Source organism: Typopeltis vanoorti, chromosome 2 (genome assembly GCF_054136105.1).
Source record: "Typopeltis vanoorti isolate ZY-2024b chromosome 2, IOZ_Tvanoo_1.0, whole genome shotgun sequence".
In the NCBI taxonomy this organism is placed as follows: domain Eukaryota; kingdom Metazoa; phylum Arthropoda; class Arachnida; order Uropygi; family Thelyphonidae; genus Typopeltis; species Typopeltis vanoorti.
Window position 1 is genome coordinate 99,262,545 of NC_143550.1, and position 18,653 is coordinate 99,281,197.

Below are 18,653 nucleotides of genomic sequence, written 5' to 3' on the forward strand. Positions count from 1 at the left end.
ACTTCACTGTTTCGTATACACCTAATTTAGTGTTTTGACTCATTTCTCTTTTATTCCATATAAATTTATTCAGTTGACTTCCTACCATACCATTGTTCATTCGGTTGTCTATTTCCATATTTAATTTACCATCTTCATTAAAAATCACGCCCAAGTAGCTGAAATGTTTTACATGTTCTATAGGTTCTCCATTCACAATGCAGTTGATATTTTCAATGTTTCTGCCTATTTTCATTGTCTTTCTAGTAGCAAGGCTTATACGTTGGTCATACATAACTGGTAATTAGTTTACGGAATTAACTAAGCATATAAAGTATATTAATTAAAGGTAACTTTAATTCTATATTTTTAATTTAATTTTAATTCCATAATTTTAATTTTATATTTCAGCAACGTCACGTTGCCATCTTCAGGAACATAAAGATATGGTATGTGCATGCAGGCACTAACAAAAGCAAATGAGGAAGAAAGCAAGAAACTAATATTGTTCCTAAAGTGGTGCCCTCTGGTGGGCTAATTTGGTTGACTTGGCAGTTGGGCTGAAGTTCTCAAAATGTAAGTCTCCCAAATTTGGGGTAGTTTCATGCACTCAAATTTGTTGAGGTTAGGAACGTTTTTTAGAGCTGCTGAAGATTCCTTGAATAATCTCTCATATTTAAACTTGCTGCGGTGTATTATTTTTGTTTTCTTCCAACGAATTCTATGGTGGGTATCTAAGGCATGGTCTGCCAGCCCAGAGCGGCTGTACTGGTGTAACCGGATGTAGTCTTTGTGTTCTGAAATCCTGATATTCGTTGTTCTGCCTGTTTGGCCAAAGTAGGACAATTTGCAGCTGCAAGGGTCCTGGTATACACCAGGTAGGTCTAGGGGAAGTGGTTGGTCTTTGGTAGAGCGGATAAGGGATGCCAACTTTTTATATGGTCTGTAACAGGAAGTAAGGTCATATTTTCTGAGGATATTGGTTATTTTCTCAGAGGTGCCCTGGATGTAGGGGATGCTGATAGATTTGGTGTAATCTTTATTGTGGAGGGGGGGTGTGGTTTACTGGTTTGAGTATTTTTTAGATTTTTTTGGGGTTATAGCCATTGGCTAAGAAAGTGTTGTGGATGTGGTTTAGTTCAGTAGTTAGGACCTTGTCATCTGAGCAGATTAATTTTGCCCTGTTATATAGTGTTTTTATAACCCCATATTGTTGTGAGGGGGGGGGGATTGCTGGTGAATGTATCTGCCAGTATGGGTGGGTTTTCTGTTAACAGAGAAAACCAAAGATCCATCAAGCTGTCGGGTGATTAAAGTGTCTAGGAAGGGGAGGGTGTTGTTTTCCTATTTTTCTAAGGTGAACTGGACTCTGGGGTGTTGGTTGTTTAAGTGTGTTAGGAAGAAGTGGAGTGAGCCTGAGCCATGTGGCCAAATAGCGAACACATCATCCACGTAACGAAGCCAAATAGTGGGTTTTTGTGGGGCGGAGTTTACGGCTTTCTCTTCAAAGGTCTCCATAAAGAAATTAGCCAAGGGTGGGGAAAGTGGTGAACCCATGGCTGTCCCCTCTATCTGTTTGTAGAACTTTCTTTGACAAATGAAATAGCCTGAGTTCATTGGGAACTGAAATAGGGCTGAGATATCGGGAGGAAACTTGGCTTGGATGAGCTCTAGGGTTTCTTTGAGTGGGACATTAGTGAATAGGGAGGAGACGTCAAAACTGACCATTATGTCAGTGTGTTGGAGTGGGAGGTTTTCTACACTGGCTTTAAAGTGGGCTGAGTTTTTTATGTGTGATGGTGTGTTGCCAGTATAGTGTGTGAGCGTTTTGGCTAAATGTTTGGCTAATTTATATGTGGGGGAATCAATGCCATCCACTATGGGATGTAATGGCACATTTTGTTTATGTATTATAAGGTTTTAGTTTGTTAGTGACTTCCACAGGCCAAGAAGTGACTTTCTTAAGGAGTCTGTCGAGAGTTCTAATCTGAGAGCTGGTAAGATTATATTCAATAGGGAGGTAAGTAGCATGGTCTAGTAGTAAAACATTAAGCTTACCTTTGTAGTCCTTTTGATTTAGCACCACAGTGGCGTTTCCCTTATCCGCTTTGGTGATTACTATTTTTTTGTTATTCTTCATTTCTTGTAGGGCTGCATATTTGTCTTTGGATAGGTTGGTTTTTGGAGCTTTGGCGTTCCTAAAACGCTGCCGGGATAACAAGGTAATCCCTAATTGTGTCAAATTGAAGCACCATTTTACTTCACAGAAAGCTCTGCGCATTTATAATCCCACTAGCTTCACCTTGTTAAGAGAACAAATTACCGTAACGCGCGTTCTCATTGCCGACGTAAACAAAACCGTACGGGCGCTAGAGGAAGAGCTTTCGAATACACTCGACCATGATCTTTGGACGATACTTTATGACGTCTCATGCGCATCGGCAAGAAAAGAGTTTGAAAAAATACGAAAACCTGACAAAGAATTCTACTTCCTTATCACAGCCGCCACTCAACACAGTAGTCAACCTCTCGTCTGTAGTTTTAAAGCCTGAGGCACTCACCGGACTTGCACGTGGTCAAAATTTCGCCCTAGCTCCTAAAAGAATACCTGCCGAAGATATCATGATCCAAATAGAACGTAAGATTCGCAACCTGCCTAACCATATCACCAACAACGTCAGACTAGATGTAGTCGGTGTTCTCACTAAAGCCAAACCTCCAAAAACCAACCTATCCAAAGACGAATATGCAGCCCTACAAGATATGAAGAATAACAAAAAAATAGTAATCACCAAAGCGGATAAGGGAAATGCCACTGTGGTGCTAAATCAAAAGGACTACAAAGGTAAGCTTAATGCTTTAGTACTAGACCATCCTACTTACCTCCCTATTGAATATAATCCTACCAGCTCTCAGATTAGAACTCTCCACAGACTCCTTAAGAAAGTCACTTCTTGGCCTGTGGAAGTCACTAACAAACTAAAACCTTATAACTCTAGACCCCCCCCCCCCGAGATTATATGGACTCCCAAAAATACATAAACAAAATGTGCCGTTACATCCCATAGTGGATGGCATTGATTCCCCCACATATAAATTAGCCAAACATTTAGCCAAAACGCTCACACACTATACTGGCAACACACCATCATACACAAAAAACTCAGCCCACTTTAAAGCCAGTGTAGAAAACCTCTCACTCCAACACACTGACATAATGGTCAGTTTTGACGTCTCCTCCCTATTCACTAATGTCCCACTCAAAGAAACCCTAGAGCTCATCCAAGCAAGTTTCACCCCGATATCTCAGCCCTATTTCAGTTCCCAATAAACTCAGGCTATTTCGTTTGTCAAAGAAAGTTCTACAAACAGATAGAGGGGACAGCCATGGGTTCACCACTTTCCCCACCCTTGGCCAATTTCTTTATGGAGACCTTTGAAGAGAAAGCCTTAAACTACGCCACACAAAAACCCACTATTTGGCTTCGTTACGTGGATGATGTGTTCGCTATTTGGCCACATGGCTCAGGCTCACTCCACTCCTTCCTAACACACTTAAACAACCAACACCCCAGAGTCCAGTTCACCTTAGAAAAAGAGGAAAACAACACCCTCCCCTTCCTAGACACTTTAATCACCCGGCAGCTTGATGGATCTTTGGTTTTCTCTGTTTACAGAAAACCCACCTATACTGGCAGATACATTCACCAGCAATCCACCCCCCCTCACAACAATATGGGGTTATAAAAACACTATATAACAGGGCAAAATTAATCTGCTCAGATGACAAGGCCCTAACTACTGAACTAAACCACATCCACAACACTTTCTTAGCCAATGGCTATAACCCCAAAAAAATCCAAAAAATACTCAAACCAGTAAACCACAACCCCCCCCCCCTCCACAATAAAGATTACACCAAATCTATCAGCATCCCCTACATCCAGGGCACCTCTGAGAAAATAACCAATATCCTCAGAAAATATGACCTTACTTCCTGTTACAGACCATATAAAAAGTTGGCATCCCTTATCCGCTCTACCAAAGACCAACCACTTCCCCTAGACCTACCTGGTGTATACCAGGACCCTTGCAGCTGCAAATTGTCCTACTTTGGCCAAACAGGCAGAACTACGAATATCAGGATTTCAGAACACAAAGACTACACCCGGTTACACCAGTACAGCCGCTCTGGGCTGGCAGACCATGCCTTAGATACCCACCATAGAATTCGTTGGAAGAAAACAAAAATAATACACCGCAGCTAGTTTAAATATGAGAGATTATTCAAGGAATCTTCAGCAGCTCTAAAAAACGTTCCTAACCTCAACAAATTTGGGTGCATGAAACTACCCCAAATTTGGGAGACTTACATTTTGAGAACTTCAGCCCAACTGCCAAGTCAACCAAATTAGCCCACCAGAGGGCACCATTAGGACTTTAGGAACAATATTAGTTTCTTGCTTTCTTCCTCATTTGCTTTTGTTAGTGCTCGCGTGCACATACCATATCTTTATTTTCCTGAAGATGGCAACGTGACGTTGCTGAAATATAGAAGTTATTTATTAAAGTTACCTTTAATTAATATACTTTATATGCGTTGTTAATTCCGTATATGCGTTAATTTCATTGTCTTGTTATTGCTGACCTTCGTACCATATCTATTACAACAGTTATTCAATTCAGTCAGGGAATCCTGCAGACTTGTAGCAGATTTATTTAGAAGTATAACATCATCTACATAAAGCAAAACAAAGCAAAGCATCATCTGCATTAACACCTCCAATTTTAATATCAGGTTTAATACCACTTTCCTTCATAATGTAGTCCATATAGTTAATAAATAAGAGGGAATAATGTACATCCTTCTCTGACACCAGATTTAACATTAAACCATCGTCCTGTGCTTCCTTCAGTTTTAACTGCTGATTTACAATTCAAAAAAAGACTAAGTATTGCTTGATATAATGCCCCATTGACACCATATAACTGTAGCATTTAGAATAGCTTCTCTCTTGGCACCTTGTCATATGCCTTTTCCAAATCTGCAAAACTTAAATACAGATCTTTGTTATATTCCCATGATTTCTCAACTATTTGTCGTAAAGTGAAAATCTGATCCCAACAGCCTCTATTTGGACTAAATCCAGTTTGTTCTTAACAAAGCTTCTCTTCCACAATCCTCCTTGACCAATTTCTCAAGTATACTTATATAAATCTTACCAGGAACACTCAATAGAGAAATATGTCTGTAATTCTCACATTCAGTTTTATTTCCCTTTTTATATATGGGTACTATGAGAGCTTAACTCCAATCATCTGGAATTCATACCTTTGGTTGCACTGCATAGTTCAGATACTAAGACTTTTTATACCTCCATACTTGAGAAATGCTCAAGTATGGAGAATATGATCTACTCCAGCTGCTTTTCCACAGTTCAGGATTTTGATGGCACTTTTTTTTCTATTTCAAGTATGGATATGTATTCCTGACTGCATGCCTGGTCAGTGTTTTTTCCCACTGTGAAAGATTTTCACAGAACTTAAACAAGAAAGAAAAATACATATCCTACTAAGATTCAAATCAACTGCAAGCAATGTTTCCATATAAGTCAGACTCCCAAAAGTCACTTCAGACCTTTACAATGCCAGAGTGGGATTCCAACTCATAACCTATAGGTTGTGACAGCAAGAACACAATCTACTTAGCCAAATATCATCATCAATCTCCTGATATGTACCCTCAAGCGGATTTACAGAAGACTATGATAATAAAATGAAGGGTTCACATTATTACTAACTTCCTATCAACGATTTTTCTCAAAACTGGTTTGTTACCTGTAATGACTGCAATAGTCTCAGAATTTATATTTTGGCCTCCTGACACTGTTAAGATCTGTTCATAACCCAAATTTTTCTCAGAACTTTCAAATACGTGAACTCAGTCTTTGATCAATTGTTTTATTTCTAACTCAGCTCTGCCATCCATAAATTAAAACTGGTTTGAACACATCATTGTGCACAGCTAGTTGTGCATTTTAGTGATTTCTCTCATATTCCATAGAAATTTATTTAGCTGACCCTCCACAATACCAGCTCAACTTATTCTGTTGTGTACTTCCATAATTAATTTACCACTATCACAAAAAATTGTGTCTAAATAGCTGAACTGTTTTGCCTGTTCTATAGGTGTCCTATTCAGGATGTAGTTGATGTTTTAAATTTTCCTACCAATTTCCATTCCTGGGTTCAATTTCTGTCATTGACATGAGAAGCTCAGGATCTTTCTCAGACATAGTCAAGTTAGCTGGTCATGGGTGTGGACTGCAGGGTTTTTCTCCCCAGTTTATCTGGGTTTTTTTATCCTGCAAGTAGGCAAACCAGCCACGAGAATTCATCCCCACTACAGACATAGGATACACCAGGAGGCATAGGGCTAACCACCTTATCCTTGTGTATGGTTGTGGTTAAATGAATTGAAAACCCTCAACACCACAAGAGGAAAAGAAGAAATAGAAGAATTTCCATTTTAGTACTGATTTTCATACCAAATTTGTTACAGAAGTTATTCAATTTAGTTGAGGAATTCTGAAGACTTGTACTGCATTTATTTAGGAATTTAACATAATCTGCATAAAATAAAGAGCAGAGATTAACATTATCGATTTTGATATTAGGATAATGCTAGTTTCCCCTCATGATATGATCCATATAGATGTTGAATAACAGTAGATATAATGTGATCTCCTTGTCTCACACATGATTTTGCATTAGAACATTTTCCTGTGGGGGTGCTTAAGGGTCAAAGCTGTATAACTGACAGGAGACCTCCACATAGCCTTTAAAGGAATGAGGAGAACGGACCAAGGCTTCTGACCTAATGTCTAATCCTCACCTTCTCGTGGTGCGCTCTGCTGGGTATCAAACTGGATACTGAACAAATGAGGATGGGCTGGCAATTTGGGATTTAGCCAACCAAATTGTATTCTTACTGGTTAAACCAAAATACAGAATGATGGCACAACATGACAAAATTTCATATTGGCTGGGACGTTGTCCGGTTAAACAAGGCCCCCTTGTTTTGCCAGGGAACCAGGGCAAACAGCAAAAAGTCAGCTACTCGAACAAATCTGAAAACACACCCCAATTCAACATCACCAGAGTTAAACATCGGTACTATCAACAAAAGAAACCTGAATGGCAAAGAAATGGAGCTAGCTGAGGAAATAGATAAGTACCAGATTGACATAATAGGGGTGACTGAAACAAAAAAGACAAAAACTGGTGAGATCTTTCTGACCAATAAATACAAAATGTTATATTCAGGCAATGACAATCAAGGAAAAGAAGGAGTAACCATAGTATTCAACACAAAATACGAGGCTAATCTTCTAGAATGGCAGGCAGTCTCAAGTAGAGTGATGTGTGCAAATATCAGAAATGGGGAACTGGACAATGAGACTTATTTGTGCCTATGGTCCCACAGAAGGTTCTACTAAGGTAGAAGTGGAGGAATTTTTTGAGGCTTTAGAAAAAGCAACTGACAATGAAAAAGGAAAAGTTGGTCCTTGTCTAAATAGCAGAGTAGAAAGTGATTGTCAGACATACAAAAATATTTTGGGAAAATTTGGAGAAAAGAGCAAAGCAAATAATAATGGCAAATATCTGTTGGATTTCTGCTCAGGACATGGACTGGTTATTACTAACACCATGTTCCAACATAAAAATTGTGCACAAATTCACATGGAGAGAAGACGCAAGGAATAAGAAAAGTCTCATTGACCATGTTATTATTGATAGTGATGTTTTCTCCCTGGTGCAGGACACCAGAGTGCACAGAGGATTTGAAATTGGAAGTGATCACTATTCAGTCTTGAGCAGGATAAAATTGAATTTCATATTGAAAAGAATAACATGTAAGAAAGTTTTAAAGCGAATAAAAGTTGAGCAGCCCTCGGATGTGAACTGTAGACTAAAATACACAAAGATTATTGAAGAAAAAATGAAAGAGTTTGAGAAAAGGAACCAAACCTTGGAGATTCAGTGATAAGCCTTGAAGAAAACCCTGATTGATTCAGCTAGAGCTGCATGTTGGTGAAGTTGTCTGCAAGGATAGAAAAATTAGAACTCTATAGTGGACACAGGAAGTTAAAGAGCCAGTGAAGGAAAAGAAGAGAGCATATCAAAAGTTCCTGGCAAATAAGTCAGCTTGTGCTCTTAGAGAATACAGAGACAAATGTAAGAAATCTCAACACTGTGTAAAACTAGCTATACAAAAGTCATGGGATGACTTTAGCAAGAACATAGAAAATAAATATCAAGAAGGTGGCAAAATATTCTGGAGGTTGTTGAAGAAGCTTAGGAATGGAGGAGTGCAGTATAAGGAGTTAGAGATGATAAAGGTGACATGAAAACGGGGAAAAAAGATATCCCTGAAGTATGGAGTAATTATTTTGAAAAATTGCTAAATGAAACAAGCAGTGATGACAGCACAGTGGTAAAAAACACTGACCAGGCATGCAGTCAGGAATACATATCTATTCTTGAAGTAGAAAGAGCCATCAAATGCTTGAAATGTAGAAAGGCAGTAGGAGTAGATGATATTCGACCAAAAATGCTGAAGTATAGTGGTATAAAAGTCTTACAGTGGCTGCACTGCATAGTTCAGAATGCCTTGATAGAGGGACGAATTCCTGCTGATTGGATTAGAGCTCTCATAGTACCCATATACAAAAAGGGAAATAAAACTGAATGTGAGAATTATAGAGATATTTCCCTACTGAGTGTTCCTGGTAAGATATATGTAAGTATTTTAAATTAAGGGGATATAAAATCCACATTGTTTTAAAACCGAATAAGAAACTCAAAGATTGGAATCAAAGAGTTTCATGCCGAATATAGTAAACTATAAAGTATCGGCGATCACTATTGTATAGACCATAATACCAAAGTGTATAGCAAAAAGAACTTATATACTCTGCTATACAAGTCTCTGAAGAAGGTGCAACCATTAAGTTACTTAAATATAAAGAACTAATAAGCTTCATTTCGGCGATATAAACAATATTTTAAATTAAGGGGATATAAAATCCACATTGTTTTAAAACCGAATAAGAAACTCAAAGATTGGAATCAGAGAGTTTCATGCTGAATATAGTAAACTATAAAGTATCGGCGATCACTAGCGTGAGCTAATGCAAGTAACCCTAGTACATAGTACAATACCGGACGACTCGTTGCAAAGGTGGGGAAAGTTCAGATCGCTATTCTTAGGTATTTTCCATAATGTAAAAACACATTTCCTAGGAAATGTATACTGTTATTACATTATGGAGGGAGGTCACTACCCAGACCGGTTTCAGCCTTTTTTGAAGCTTATTAGCTCTTTATATTTAAGTATATGCAAGTATACTTGAGAAACGGTTGAGAAGAATTGTGAAAGAAAAGCTTGGTGAAGAACAAGCTGGATTCAGGTCAAATAGAGGCTGTCAGGATCAGATCTTCACTTTACGACAAATAGTTGAGAAATCATGGGAATATAATAAAGATCTGTATTTAAGTTTTGTCGATTTGGAAAAGGCATATGACAAGGTGCCAAGAGAGTAACTATTCAAAACGCTACAGTTATGGTGTCAGTGGATTATTATGTCAAGCAATACTTAGTCTTTATTTGAGTTGTAAGTCAGCAGTTAGAATTGAAGGAAGTACACGGAGATGGTTTAATGTTAAATCTGGTGTCAGTCAAGGATGTACATTATCACCTCTGTTATTCATTATCTATATTGATTACATTATGAAGGAAAGTGGTATTAAACCTGATATTAAAATTGGAGATGTTAATGTCGGCTCCTTGCTTTATGTGGATGATGTTATACTTCTAAATAAATCCGCTACAAGTCTGCAAGATTCTCTGACTAAATTGAATAGCTGTTGTAATAGATATGGTATGAAGGTCAGCAATAAAAAGACAAAGACAATGAAAATAGGCAGAATCATTGAAAATGTGAACTGTGTTGTGAACAAGTAAAACATTTTAGCTACTTAGGCATGATTTTTAGTGAAGATGGTAAATTAAATATGGAAATAGTTAACAGAATCAACAAAGCTGGTATGATAGGAAGTCAATTGAATAAATTCATATGGAATAAGAGAGAAATTAGCCAAAATGCTAAATTAGCTGTATAAAGAGAGTGTTCAGACCAGTTTTAACTTATGGTTAAAACAGTTGACCAAAGACTAGAGACTGCAGATATGAAAATCCTGAGAAAGATTAGAGGCGTGAACAGATGGCATCAATGGCAAGATCATATTAAAAACGAGGATATTAGCATCCAGGAATGCGTTAGCAGAGCTAATCTCAGGTGGTATGGTCACTTAAACAGAATGGGCGAGGAAAGATTAGCAAAAGAAGTGTTCTCTGCTAGGTTGGCAGGAAAACGACCTAGAGGAAGACCAAGATATAGGTGGATTGATACGGTACAAAGTACCTTAGAAGATAGAAATATAAGATCTGATAATGTTGGAGTCTTGACAAGTAACAGACTGATTTGCAGGAAAATTATAGATAGGAAGTTAGTAATGATGTAAATTTTTCATGTAGTACTATCACATCGTGTACCCCTTGAGGGTACATGACAGGAATTTGATGATGATGATGACATTTTCCTGTACCTCCTTCAGTTCTAACTGCCGACTTACCACTCAAATATAGATAATGTACAGGGTGACCCATAATTTATGAAGGAGTTTAAACATTTAATAACTTTTGTTTATTAATTATGGACTTATTTGCTAGAAAATTAAACACACTTTCTTCTTTTCCATGACAGCCTCTTTAACTTTAAATTGAACTTCCAGGAACTTCTTTAAATTCCTGAGTTCAATTTTGATTTTTCTATCCTAAAGACAATTTTTTAAGAAATTACATGCCTATCTGACTAATCAATCAATATTTTCTTCAGAAGCTATCAGGGAAAGCTGCTTGACTTTGATTCATTCTTATAAACATTTCTTCTCAATATGATATTCAATTTCATTCTGCTCAAATTAAATGGTGACGACTTCATATTTTAAATCCCCTGTATACTTATGTCCTCAACCTCCATTAAGATATCACTGTGCACAATAATATAGTTAATGATGCATAGTCAATAAACAGCCTCTCCCTTTCAGAAAATTTCTATAGAGCATCAAGCAATCAATACAGCCACTCTCAAACCAGTGGTTTGGATGCACATGTTGATGTGTTTGGTATTTGATTATATAGTCCAACACATTAGATACAATTTACTGCATTTCAATAGCAAATACTCTAAAATCCACCACAATGGAACAGGAATCTACTGGCTGTCTGCCCTCTCTAGATACACTAGTCACATGCCCCCACAAATGGTTCATTATCTTTTTCTGTTTATAGAAAACCTACACCTAATGGAAGATATTCGTACATCCTAAAAACACTAACACACAGAACCAGACCTATCTGTTCCAATGATAATGTTCTTACTCACATATCTGCCTCACACTTTTTTAGCCAATAGCTATAATCTCCAAAAATGATTAAAAAATACTAAATGCCCTCCTCAAATCCCCCCTTTTTCACCTAATACAAGAGATCACAGCAAAACTGTTACCATCTCTTACATTCAAGGCACACCTGAAAAAATATCCAGAGTGCTTAATAAATATCAGCTCTTCATTACATGAAAAAAACATATCAGCTAATGCCCTTAATTCCCTGCTAGGAATGGGCGAGGCATTTCAATTCTATCTAACTTTTGGAGACTGAGCGGGCAGCTCAATCACATTTAAACCATATATCGAATTGGCAACCCACATCTGTTCGCATAAGGACAAACTCTCTCTCTCTTCTTTATCACATCCAGAAATATATGAAGTGCCCTGTACTTGTGACCTGGCTTACTGTGAACAGACAGGAAGAACTGTTGACACCGACTTCAGAAAACATAAAAAAATACATTCAGTACCATCATTATGGCAAGTCGGAACCAGTAGACAATGCCTTGAATACCTCTTCACACAGGATTAAATGGGGAAATGCACAGACGTCATTATAAGTAAGAGATACAGTTTTTGGAATAGGCAACAGTTTTAAAACATTCCCTATATCAACAAATACATCTGTATCAATCTACCAAAAATTTGGGAGACAGTCATTTTAAAATCAAATTAATACCTGTTAGCTCTCTCTCTCTGGAATACAATCTGGAATGGAATACAACGATGGAAGGTAAAAGATCCAAAGGACGGCCCAGAATTAGATGGATAGACAAAATAAAGAGGACCTGAAAACCAAATCACAACAAGCGACACCAAACTGGACAGAATTGTTCGAACTCCACCAGGGCAGACAGAAGTGAAAAGAGTTCATTCGGCCTCATCATCATCATCCGCATAGATAATAGAAGAGAGTAGAAGAAGCTCTCTCTTTATCAAACAATGGATGGTGCTAATTTGGACTTCAGTTTCTTGTTGTGTTGTCCATTATAATTTTTTAACATGTTCGCTGCCAACTACGAGTATACTCGTAGTTGGTAAACCAGATACACAAGCCAGCTACGAGTATACTCATATGACGCTTACCGCCGGCAACAAGATTACTGTACTGACCTTGAAGAAGTGAAAATGCTTGGCTTGTGGAGCTAGCATCAAAACTGTGTATTCTCATAGATAGTATATGCTCTGCACAAGCCAACTACGAGTATACTCGTATGACGCTTACCGCCGGCAACGAGATTACCGTAGTGACCTTGAAGAAGTGAAATTGCTTGCCGTACGGGAACAGACTACGCTGAAGTAGCGTGGCAGCGAACGTGTTAAAATGGACAACACAAAGTCTTACTGTTACCTAATTGCTATCTTAAATAACTATAAATTATTTTCTTATTATTCTTGTGTTGTGAATCAAAATCATTAAATAAAATAAACAGTCAATACTACAATCAGCACTGCATCTAATTTTACTGGAAATCATCCAGTAAAATTGGGTGCAATTTTAATCTAAAATTCTAATCCAAGAAATGATGGTACTGATCAAGAAAGAGTGGTTCAAAAAGCAGAACTTGCCATAAATTTGGTGAGTTGACAATACACTGCTCTTTGCTTTTCTGAAACTTATTTTGAAAGCTGTGTTAGAATATAATGCAAATGTTTGAATGCATTACCTCGTCTAACTTGAATATAAACATACATTTTCCCCCTCACATAATAGTTATATTCTTGTGATTATATAACTTCAGTATAAGTTTATGCACCAACATTTTCACATATTCATGGCTCACTATCTTTTTTTTGTATATTAAAAGAAATGTGAACTATGGATATAGAAAAGTATTCCAACAATGAGCTAACCATATTCAAATAATTTTTGAACTAACTAACATAGCCAGTAACTTTTTTCAGTTATTAGATGGCACCAATGCCAAGAATGGAGTTACAGCTGCTATAAACTTAACTTCCAGCCTGGTTGGCAGAGTGGTTAGTGTATCTGCTCTCCAGCCAAAGGGCTGCAGGTTTGAATGCTGCAGGGATATAGATGTTTGTGAATGTCTTCCCAATTATTTGTGGAAAGGGCATCTGTGACCCTACTACTAGTAGAAGGCTTCACTCCCAAAACCCAATGTGGTATAGAAATGATCATATGGCAGTGGTGTTCAACTCATAGATCATGATCGACAGGTCGATCACGGAGCGATTTCTGGTCGATCTCTTGTTTATTCCTCCTTACTTACAAATTTAATTAAAACTGAAAACATAATATTTTATTTATCATTATTTTGTATTATTTTTTAATTCTCTTGAAGTGTATTGCTATTGTTTATTTATTTTTCGTTAAAATTGTCCAATCAGTTATTTTCTTATAAGTCCAGGTAAATTAATTAATTTGGATCAGTGGAAGTCAAACAGCGAGCTGAGTGAATAAGATTATAAGCAAAGCACATCGTATGTATTTCGTTTATAATCATGTTTACTCGTAACTACATCACACACTTCACACTACCCACTGTTAGAATTTCAGTTGAGTTTCAGTTGCTCTAAATTTATCGTTGGATTTACCATTATTTTGTTCGCTAACTGATAAGTTATAAAAATTTTTTATTTTAATAAAATATTTAAAACTTATTTTTTTTTTTAATTTGAGGATAATCATGAGTGTATCAAAGAAATCGAAGATGTATCATTTTCACAAGGAATGGGAAATGGATTATATCTATAGCAATTCCAAAAAAAAGTAATATTGAGATACATTTTCGATCGCTACATGCAAAACATGACGATTTTCCCAAAAATTCTAAATACGTGAATCAAAAATTATATACTTAAAGGCAGGACTTTCTGGACAACAAAATATGATTTCGAAAGTATTAAATAAACCAATATCAGCCACTATTGCATCTTTGAAAGTGTGTCATTTATTAGCAAAAGCAAAAAAGCCTTTTACTGATGGAGAGTTAATAAAACAATCGTTTCTTGCAACAGCAGAATCTTTATTTTCTGATTTTAAAAATAAAAATGAAATCATTTTGAATATTAAAGATTTACAACTTTCCAGAACAACAGTTATGAGAAGAGTTGAAATTTTAAGTGTCGATCTGAATACTCATTTAATGTCAGACATTCACCAGTGTGTTGCGTTTTCATTACAATTTGATGAATCAAACGACTTCACTGATACTGCTCAGTTAATGATATTTATTCGCATGGTATTTCAAGATTATTCAAGTAAAGAAGAACTTTTGAAAATAAAATTGTACCATCATTGGGAAGCTTTAGGGGAGAAGACATTTTTTCAGCATTTGATGAATTTTTGAAACAACACAAACTTCCGCTTTTTAAACTTGTTTCTATTACTACTGATGGTTCTCCTGCAATGATAGGTAATAAATCAGGCTCATTTCATTATGTAAAAACGATGACAAATATCCAGATATTTTAACGTACCACTGTATTATCCACCAACAAGTACTGTGTAGTAAAAGATTAAACACAAAAGTAGTTTTGGATATTACATTTAAAATTGTAAATTACATGCAGATGATGATAGGGAACTTCTGTTGTACAATAATGTTCGTTGGCTCAGCAGAAGTAAATTTTTAGAAAGATTTCTTGTATTAACTAATGATAAAAAAAAATTTCTTGATGAAAAAGGAGATATTTATCCATAATTGAGTGATAAAAGATGGCTGTTACACTTATCATTTTTAGTAGATTTCTGTACAAAATTAAGCAATTTAAATTTAGAGTTACAAGGTAGAGATAAAAATTTAATTGACATGTTAAGTTCAATAAAGTTTCCAACAATACTTACTTTTATTAAAGTAAAATATAAATGACCACGAATTTAGACATCTCCCATATTTATTAAAATTTTTTGATCAAAATCAAGAAATGCTTCACTGTGATTTAAAAGAATTTATTCGTGAAACAGAATTAGTTGAGGAAGAAATAAATTCAAGATTTAAAGATTTTAATAAAACTGAAATGATTGTATCTTTTAACAATAATCCATTAAAAGAAAACTTGAACATCACAGAAATTTCAAATAAAATTAGTGGGCTGTTTGATATAAACCAAGCTGAAATAGAACTTGAGATAATAAATATTCAGAATAGTTTACATTTAAAATCAATAAACAATGAAGTCATTTGGAAGTATACACATGAAAAATTTCTAATATTAACTGATATTGCGCGAAAAATTCTGTCATGTTTCGGATCGACATACTTGTCAGAATCCACTTTTTCAAATATGAATGTCATAAAAAATAAATTAAGAAACCAAATTACAAATGATCATTTGGATGATTGTCTGTGATTGGCCACTTCTTCATATCAACCTGACTATGAAAATATTGTGAAGTCCAATCAATGCCAAATTTTACATTAACTTTTTTTTTAATCAACCAGCATTTCCTGTAACTTGTGAGTTTGTAATCAATCTGTTGTTTTTTCTAACTTTGGTTTTTCAAAATAGAGAAATAAATATTTTTTTCCAATATATTTGTTTTATTTGTTGTATTAAAATAATTAAAAGTGATAAATAAATTTTTAAATACACAAATAAAGTTTTTAGTTTCTTTAAAGTTTTTAGGGCTGGAAGAGATGGTCCTCCGAAGTGAGTGAGCGCATTTAACTGCATAGTTGTGCATAATCAGATATCAGGTTGGGGGAACGTGATCTATATAAGAGAGTAGATTGCCGAATAACTTACTATAGAAAAGTAGCTTGCATAGCAAAAAAAAGGTTGAACACTACTGCCATATGGCATCAAAATGACACCACATGTGAATAACTAACTGTAATGATTTACTAATGTCAACACACATCTATTACAATGGTTTACTTTATGATTCGCATATAACAGATGTTCTCTCGTGTTTTCTCCTTATGAAATGAATGAGAATTATGATGAATAAATAAAAGGTCACTCACCCGCTTTCTGTCCAGAGGACTTACAAGAATGTTTTCAGCCACAAAATTTTCAAGGGGGTATTTAACAGTCTGAAAAGTTTTTCCACCATCAGTGCTGTAAATGGAAACACAGAAAAGAATGCATATAAAACTTATTACCTTAAATAAACTGTTAAATTGTGAAGGAAACTATGTTGTGTAATTTATTTTTTTCATTCACATTTAACATTGCTTATTATATATCAATCATGATTTGTAGAAAAAATTATTTATTGTTCCTTAATTAAGGATTACTATTTAAATATTTATTCTAAACTTAACCTACTATTAATTTATTAAATAATAATATGCCTAGAATTCATGATAACTAAAATATATATATGATGTAACGAAAAGTGTTGTTATAAATAATTGTATACGTAATGAAAAAGCTGATTAAGTAGCTCAAATATTCTGTTTATTCTTATCTGTAAAAATTTAACGTTATGTAATCACTTATGTAGTAGTAGAGCGTTGTATTACATCAGCGAAATGTTTGCGTTCATTGGTTGTCATGGAGACGCATGAAATAAACAAGCACGAGTCGAAGAAGGCGTGACCTCGGAACCAAAAGGAGAAGAAAAGGCAATAAGAAATTTAATTAGAGAAAAGGAGGGAGTTTTGCGGAGCCTGAAGGAAGGTAGGATACAAGCAAAAAAGTGAAAGAAAATTATAAATTCTTTAGGGCAGAAATTCATGAGAAGAGTGTTTAGAAGTGAGCAAAAACGTAGTGAATCATATACTCAGCTGCAAGTGAAATCAGCTGTTGTTGTAGAGAAAAATTGATGTCGTAATCGGAAAAATAAAGAACTGGACATTCAATGGGAAATTCTGATTAGTTCCAGTTAGTCTAGGATTACGTCTTAATTCTATGTTGCCCTGAGAAGAATTATAATGAATTTAACTAGTTGGAGAAAAGTAAACAAGGAAAGATATCAGTACCTTATTGCTGTTGTTTAGAGTAGTGAAGCGCGATTAACAGTAGTTCAGTTAAAGCATTGGAGAATTTTATTTAATGTGTTCCGCTAGCTTAAATAAGTTAATTCATAAGTGTGCTCACAATAAATTGATGTATTGAAGATTGTATCTGGTAAGAGTAGTCATACATGTTTGTTTATTCTAACATTAACTATAACGTATCTTCGAAGTTCAAGGTCCGAATAAGATTGCTTGGAATATTGTCTACCTTGATTAGTGCCTGCTGTGAATTTAAACATTAAGTACAACTGATAGATATATGCAGACTGATCAAATGAGAAGTTTTGTTTTATTAACTTGAGTTAAGAAAGCTTGTAATTTTGAAGCTGTGAATTGTATGCTAAACTTTAGAACATTGAATTGGAATGAGTGACTTAGCAAGATGTATTAAGTTATTTGTATTGTTCCATTTAAAAGTAGAATTCTTGTATTCGTTATATATCATATATTAAATGTTTTATTTTGTTAATCTAAATATTGTGTTTGCCTGAATTCCCTTTTATTGCACCGTTCATAAAAAAAATTCGAATCTTGCGGGTGCCCCAAGTAGAATAGTAAATAATTCAGCCTAAATGAGAAGACTGCTAACTTAATTAAGAATTGATCCTACTGTTTTATATAGACTAATCTAAAAATAGGGTGGCGCAGTATAATTATAAATTTCCCTACTTTTGGATCGGTGATCAATTTGCAATTAGTTGTTTTATTAATAAGAGTGACTTGAAACAAGATGGCAGATTAGAACACAACATGAAAATAGAACGTCACGACAAAACTATAAAAACATCTTTATCTTCATGAATAAAAGCGATCTTAATAATATAAATTATTAAACTTTTTAATGAGATATAGTAAGAGGCTACTTAGTGTATGAACATCTCACTTGGCACTTTGTCAAGGCATTTCCAGATCTATAAAACTTAAATGCAGATCCTTGTTATATTTTCATGATTTCTCAACTATCTACCACAAAGCAAAAAATCTTATCTTTATAATCCCTATTTGTCCTGAACCTGCTTGCCTCCAAATTTCTCTACCAAACTTTATCTTAGCTCTCAAGTATGCTTACATGTTTTTTTTTTTTTTTTTTTTTTTTTTTTTGACTTTTTTAAATCCAAGTAATTACTCCAGACATCTTTAATATCTTTGGTTTTATGTCACTTTTATCATCTTTGCAAAGTTGAGAAACAGGACTTACAGTACTCTCACATTAAATGCATCTCATGC

The 18,653-nt window shown here is 35.3% G+C and overlaps 1 protein-coding gene across 2 annotated transcripts in view; it reads right to left on the reverse strand.

The window, feature by feature from the left end:
* Positions 1 to 18,653, reverse strand: part of LOC150109287 (sortilin-like) — a 508,125-nt gene that overhangs the window by 402,195 nt on the left and 87,277 nt on the right. For both annotated transcript variants that reach the window (XR_016549652.1, XM_090406996.1), the window contains exon 4: positions 16,431 to 16,524. Coding sequence is in view for 1 of the 2 variants with exons in the window: in XM_090406996.1 (XP_090263122.1) it covers positions 16,431 to 16,524 (94 nt within the window). In the remaining variant the exon portion in view is untranslated. The remainder of the gene's footprint in view (positions 1 to 16,430; positions 16,525 to 18,653) is intronic.